We start from the raw sequence: 7,531 nt of genomic DNA on the forward strand, positions 1-7,531 counted from the left end.
ACTTGCTTGAAAAACTGACAGTCGCGTAGTCGCTCAAGTAACGTCACATTATTTCTGATTTAGGAGAAATTATGATCTAGTCTGCCTCTATACGTTTTACGGCGTATTCCACACAGAAGGTTCGCCCCGATGCCGGGCGACGCATGTACGGAACGAGTGCCCCTTGTTCGAGCCAGTGCGCACTCAGTGCAACCAGTGGAAATTAAGAATCGCGAGATCCTCTTACAGAATCTCAATATCACTATATTACAAGTGCACCTATTCAAAATTATTATTCGATATTATTATAGTTAATAAGGAAACTCCTAGAGATGCTTTTCTGGGAGAACAGACTAATGGTGCTGTCCCATGTAAGGCTGGATCGCCAGTATCCGCAATGTCGTAACGGATCGCAGAGGAAATCTAATGAACTCCCGAGACCATTTCAGGCATCAATGTCAATGGTTTTAGGCTTGAAGCATATGTTACTGAAAAACCCTGCCGTCCCATGTAGCAAAATTTCACGCAACGATGGAGCGAAGTAGATTTATATTCACGAAGTAATACTAAGGAGACCGAACACCGCATGTAAAAGTTGACTCATTTTATTGCACGAAAAAAATTGCACAAAATTCGCTATTACTAGAAAATGCAAATATTTAAATCTTTCTGTGCTAAAATCGTAATTTGATTGAGTAGAAGAAATATTTTCCTATAAAAATATCCGTATTCCAACGAAATTATTATATTGAATAATATTATTACAATAATGTGTATTAAATACATAATACAATCATTATCGAACAATCATTTGATTAATACATTTAACACATAAAAAACTTAATCAATTCCTTTTTTCTCCTTTTTTTTTGATTCAACTAATTTTGGACTGTTTTAACCAATAACCGGTTAAACGTTCAATTACTAACTGTTTAGCTGTTTAACCGGTTAAACCATCAGCTAATTAACCGGGTTTGCCGTCTTGGCTAGTTAACCAGTTAAACCATCGGATAATTACCCAGGTTAACCGTCTTGGCCGGTTAAGCCAGTTAAATCGTACAACCTTTGTAGCTACCTCAAGTAGTATATGCTCTAAGGCATTGCAAAATACTGCATTATCCCCCCAAATACTTCAGCCTCCATTGTTGACGGGCCAAATTTCACGAGGCTAGTAGTCTTAGGGTGCTATTTCATGAGCAGTAAAAGGCAGCAGCAACAGCAGTTTTCCCCTATCACTTCCGGTGCAAGTTTCTGCTACTCACAGTTCAGTTTCTCGAGCGACAAGCTACAAGATCACAAGACCTTATTTCATGAGCAGCGCGCTGCTCCGTAAAATTACCAGACTGATGCTAGTGAAAACTAGTAACTTACTAAACCACTGTTACTTTTTACTGCTCATGAAATAGCACCCTTAGGCCGTGTTCGAAAATTGACTGACAGTACTGTCAGCAATCTTTCATTTCTTTTGCGCTTCCAAGTTCGTGAATACCTCTGACTCTGTCCTAGGGAATTTTCAGTACTGTCAGTCAATTTACGAACACGGCCTTAATATTTCCTTAGCTAACCCTGCAGAGGTTCATTGTTGTTATCGAGTTTCGTATCTGGGTATTCGGACAGAATGAAAAGAGGTTGGCTCGGTTGCTCTGGCCAGGTGTATAAATAGAAATTGAAAACCAGTATGTGTGGTGTACGCGTTAGTGCCTACTAATAGAATCCCCGAAGTAGTTTGTTAACACTTCGGATCCTAATTAAAGTGAGAATAATTTCTCTCTCTCATCAATATGGCCGCTCGATACGTGTCCAAATATGTTCGAACGCCGCAGCTTCTGCTACTGCAGCTTCACCGGGGAGCGAGCACAATGTCGATGTTTGACATTCAGCACAAAACCCCGACCGTTCGAAAGGTACCAAACATACCGAAAGCTCACTACGGTGGAAGGCACACCGTTACGCTGCTTCCAGGTGCCGGTATCGGCCCAGAATTGATGGGTTATGTAAAGGAAGTATTTCGATACGCAGGTGTTCCAGTCGATTTTGAGCACGTCGATATCGACCCGATGTCCGACAATAACGATGATCTTGATTACGCGATCACGACGATAAGGCGTAACGGTGTCGCCCTCAAAGGAAACATCGAGACGCGGATAATGGAGGCAGGCGTTCCTTCTCGCAATGTCGCCATGAGGAACGAGCTCGATCTCTACATAAACGTGCTCCACTGCGTATCGTACGAAGGCGTGTCGTCCCGTCAGAAAGACATGGACATTGTCATTGTCAGACAGAACACTGAGGGCGAGTACGCAATGCTGGAGCACGAGAGCGTGCTTGGCGTGGTCGAGAGCATGAAAGTAATAACAAAATCCAATTCTGAGCGTGTTGCCAAGTATGCCTTCGAGTATGCCAGACGACATGGCAGGAAGAAAGTCACGACAGTTCACAAAGCTAACATAATGAAGCTGTCAGATGGATTGTTTCTAGAGACCGCTAGACAGATGGCCAAAAATTACCCGGAAATACAACACAACGATATGATCATTGACAACACTTGCATGCAGCTTGTGTCTAATCCCCACCAATTCGATATTATTCTCACAACCAATCTGTACGGTAGCATTGTCTCTAATGTTGTATGCGGATTGCTTGGTGGCGCTGGCCTGTTGGCCGGTAAAAATTACGGGGATCAGTATGCCATCTTTGAACCTGGTACGCGAAACACTGGAAGTTCCATCGCCGGACAGAACGTTGCCAATCCAATCGCTATGCTCAACGCCGCCGTTGACATGCTTAGGCATTTGGGTCACAGGCAACATGCACATGTCATACAATCCGCTATAAATAAGACGATAAACCAGGGGGTTCACACTCGTGATCTTGGAGGCACTGCAACGAGTTCTGAAGTTGTTGAGACAGTTTTAAAAAACATTAAACAAGGGGTGCATTAGAGCCTTTATCGTTGTATCTACCGACTTTCAGAATGTAATTGTACGATGTTATGTAGTATTGTATATTCAGCTTTGATAATTTATAATAATCATAGACATACCTCTTCAATATCACGAACAAGGCTGAAGCTAGCTGCCAGAATTAGCAGTCAAACGTTCTAATGTTCACTCGAATAAGGTAGTGAAATCCGAAAATCTAAATTTTTTTTTAATACCTTGAACCCCCAATACTTTTATAGAATTATGAGAATAAACCTGTACGGCATTTTTCTACTTACAGAAAGTTTTACACGTTTGGCTGTTAAGCCCAGCTACCAGCTTCAACTTCATATATCATGACTGTTACGATGTGAGAGGATTATTATCAAAAATATTGTAAAAGTCACTTGCTCTTTAGGTGTGTACAGAATAATTTCATCCCTCAAGTTGAAACCAAAAACATTTACCCGTTAGTATTGTAATTGAATAAACCCACTCGTATTATTTGAGATTATTCTTTTAGGTGTATACTATTCATCTTTCTCGTTTGTTGCATGTTACGAATGAATAAACACACACACACACACACACACTTCATAAACATTATCAAGTTTGATTGATGTAATACAATTCATAAATCATTCAGAGTTGCTTACTTTGTTGTAATCAAGGATTGGATACAATCAGAGCGTGCCACTGATTTTTCACAAATCTTATTATCTGGCGATTACTTTACTGTTTTCAGAAAGTGGCGGTATGAAAATAAATTACGATGTTAGTCAAAGTGTACGTCTCATAATAAAAGAAACGCAATACTATTGTTGTATGCAACTGATGCATCCAATTCCTGAATTATGCAAAGCGGTGAATAGAAAATCTGCTGAGAAAAGATTTCTTTACTCATCAATAATCCAATAACCATTTAAAAAAATGTACCATGACGTCGTTGGCTACAGCAGTACTTGTAAGTAATCGTTAAACTGAATTTAGTTTCGAAAATTGTAAAATAGAATTGTTTTTTTTTTTTTATTGGCTGTAAGTAACTCGACCAACGTGTCTGATCTTTGCCATTTTTGATTTTGTTGAACAAATATTCTGCAATTGGACCGACTCTGAAACAGTGTCCTGAATTTTTTCAATTTTTTTATTCAACTGCTTAATTATTTATAAACATTTAAGTTGAGCACGAAAAGGATCTTTTTTAAAATTCTCAAATATTTCAGAAGCTGTATTTTTTATTCCAAACATTTCAAGACCGGACCCATGTTAGGCCGATTTTTATTCCATTTTTCTTCAGCACTTTCAATTTTTTTAGTCAGCTAAAACATTGATTGTACGGTCTGAAAATTCCCGAAAAATTCTCAAAACTTCTACTTTTCACTTCGAACATTTCTAGACCAGTTCCATTATGCAGCGATTTTTGTCTATTTCTTTGGCACATGAAACTTTCTTTTATCAACTTCGTAATGAAACCGCTGTAGAAATGTTTTGAGTGAAAAATAGAAATTTCGAGACTCCTGGAATTTTTCAGCTGTTTAAACAATGTTTCAGTTAATCAAAAAAATTAAAAATCCTAAAAGAAACATCGTAAAACAAATCGGCCCATCATGGGCCCGGTTTTGAAATATTTGGAAAAGAGACCACAGTTTTTTAAAATTTTTTGAGAATTTAACAAAAAAATTTTCTTAAAGTTATTCGTAATATTTACAAATAACTCATCAGTTGAATAAAAAATCTGAAAAACTTCAGGGTACTACTTCAGAGTTGGGACTATTATAGAAAAAATTATGAAAAAAATCAAATTGATGAGGGTCAGACGTTGGTTGGGTTCACGTGGAACAGTAACATCCTAATAAAACTATGAAGCCCATTCTTTTAATCTGTGAATTGCATCTGTATAAAAAAAAGAAATCTTTCATCGATAAACTTGGACATTTACCTGCAGAACAGAATTACTGTAAATCATGAAACAAATAGCTTGTAGAAATTTTTCGTGAAATTAGATTGTCGACTCTGTGGAAACGTACTGTACTGATTACGTTCAAACGGGTGCAGCACGTGGCTTATGACTACCATGACACTATATTATAGTTTTGCTTTTGTCACAAGTGACATACATACATCCCGTACGTGTACCGATTTGCCATTGACGCTTAATATTACCTTTAAGTTAGTTTAGGTAAGCTAATTAGATGTCGGTGAAATCTCGTGGGGAGAATGAAATCAGACGTCGGGTTTTACTCATAAAATTCACATAAATCATGGGTCGCTTTTAGTACGACAATAACGTTTTTATTCGACTTCTGTTTGCTAACGTATACTTCGTCTAGTGGACCATGCTTGCGATTTTTTATTGGCCCTACGTTACGTAGATCGATGAATTACGCTTATAGATATGCAACTTACATTGCAGCAATGCAGTGTTGTGTGAGCACGATACACTGCAGCAATATAACTAACTGCCCATTCAGAAGTTTTTGTATTCCAGCTTGTGCAGATCGATTCTGATTCGATTTTCAACATGTTGCCGAAATAATTTCTGCCCGTAATAGGAAATTGCGGAATCACTTTCCGATTTTCATACCAATGGGATTATAGTTTAATTACAAGGTCAATTGGTACTTATATACGTGACACTATTTCGTCCTCCTTGTGTCGAGTCACAACATTACTCGAGAACCAGAATTAGATTATTGACAAAATTTAATTAGCCCGAGCTTCAACGAACTTATGAGGGGTATTACACGAAATCTGGACAAGTTAGTCGTAATTTGGAAAATGGACCAATACCTGATAAAGCTGTAATCGGACGGGAATTGTCTTTTATAAACTGTCCACATCCTGTTACAAGTTCACCGCGGACATGACATCGATATATTTTAAACGGAGGATTAGATAAAAGTTATCGATGTCGAGATCATCTATTTATTCAACATGCAGCATATTCTAAACCGCAATATTTACTCAGAAAAGAGTGAAATGCAAAGCACCGAGGTCCCAGCGCCTGGGGGAGGGGGGTTGGTACACGAAGCCCCTATTGTTAACGTAAAACGAAGTGTTTAAACCTTTTTTCAAGTATCAAACTGTTTTTTATTTACAAACGTCGTTACGATAAGTTCTAGCAGCTGGTGTTTATATATTTATTGCTGAATTCAATGCGGATAATCAAGCACCATATGTTTCGGGCTTTGTTCAAAAATTCTTTCAGCAAGTCATGCTAACCTTCGTAATTTACAGCTTGGTACAACAATTTCGTACATCATGCGTGGTGTGCAGAAATAGCTGTGTTGAGTTGGGTAATTCGATCTTGGTACAAAATGATTTGAACGCTTGGCGCCTCGTACAAAGATTGCTGTGAGATTCGCTAAATGTACGATTTCGGACTGGGTACGTACCATATACATAGATATATAGATTATAGGTATGCATACGTCGTAGTCTATATTTACGGCATGCGCAAGCACGGATCTACTAATGAATGCTGACGAAAAGCAATAAATTGGGTTAGAAATTTCATTGATGGTTCAAAGTCCGGATTATTAATCCACATCTGAGAAGAAGAATAGTAAAACGCCTAATTAATCAAAACTTCTCATTGGGCAACATACCTAACCCGGTATCTGGATCATGTTTTGACTTCGGCGATCGCATTCGAAGTCGTCGTCATTTTTATTACATATGGAATACTTATAATTGGTACTAGTAATAGTATCTAATCATAAATTACATCATTTTACAACGTTTATATTACATACGTTATCATTATTTATATGCTTTGTTTTATACATGTTATGAGTAGGAGCTTTACGCAGAAACTTTTATAAATTTGCCCGCGTTCGCTCTTTTAAATCTATTTTCTGCCTGAATGAATAATACTAATTAACGTATCGATATAGATGCTTTTACATCTTAATATTAAAATTATTCAGGTAATGTATTGAAGACGTAGGAGAATTTTATTGAGAAAATACTACTGGAATAACATTTCTATTCCGCTGCATCTTAGCGTGAGTACGCGATTCTTAAACTTTCGATCCTAGCATTTTTCTTGCTTTGTTGGGCTTTCAGCATTTAGAATGTATAACATTTACAGATTTGGCCCAATTACTACTTCGTGGGCCCAATATATGAAAAACGTTCCGTGACTATCTTCTCGTTACATTTAGTTAAAGCAGCCATCTACTTACCTATATTTCGATGGTGCCTGTTAAAATTTACTGAACTTTGGAGAGGTTGATTATAAAAGACCTAACTTTGGCGTGACGATTATAATCCAAGTAACTCTACAGTCCCTGATGATGAAAGAATCATCTTCATCCCCCAGGATTTAACTGTTTTACCATCATGGTTCGTAGAGTTATTTGGATTATGATCGTCATGCCAGGTCTTTTATAAACAGCCTCTCTAAAGTTAAGTGAATTTTATTAGGGGCCATCGATTTCCTCTTATTTGCACCTAGCGGTTTTTCACACAACATACACTACAACTTCGTATGTAGACCTTCGCTTTCAATATAATTACTATTATTTTTCCTTGCGTTTACTTATACAATTGCTTGAAATTTTAACTAAACTTTATTCTCTGTTGACAAAAAATATTTGTTGAAATAAATCTACAATACAATAGATATC

General features: G+C 37.6%; 1 protein-coding gene across 1 annotated transcript; it reads left to right on the forward strand.

Moving 5' to 3' along the window:
• Positions 1-1,544: 1,544 nt before the first annotated feature.
• Positions 1,545-3,409, forward strand: LOC124176771 (isocitrate dehydrogenase [NAD] subunit gamma, mitochondrial). Its single transcript, XM_046558444.1, has one exon. It carries the CDS (start codon positions 1,761-1,763, stop codon positions 2,919-2,921), a length of 1,161 nt encoding a protein of 386 aa, XP_046414400.1. The 5' UTR covers positions 1,545-1,760; the 3' UTR covers positions 2,922-3,409.
• Positions 3,410-7,531: the final 4,122 nt, after the last annotated feature.

This window comes from Neodiprion fabricii, chromosome 2 (genome assembly GCF_021155785.1).
Source record: "Neodiprion fabricii isolate iyNeoFabr1 chromosome 2, iyNeoFabr1.1, whole genome shotgun sequence".
NCBI classification, from domain to species: Eukaryota; Metazoa; Arthropoda; class Insecta; order Hymenoptera; family Diprionidae; genus Neodiprion; species Neodiprion fabricii.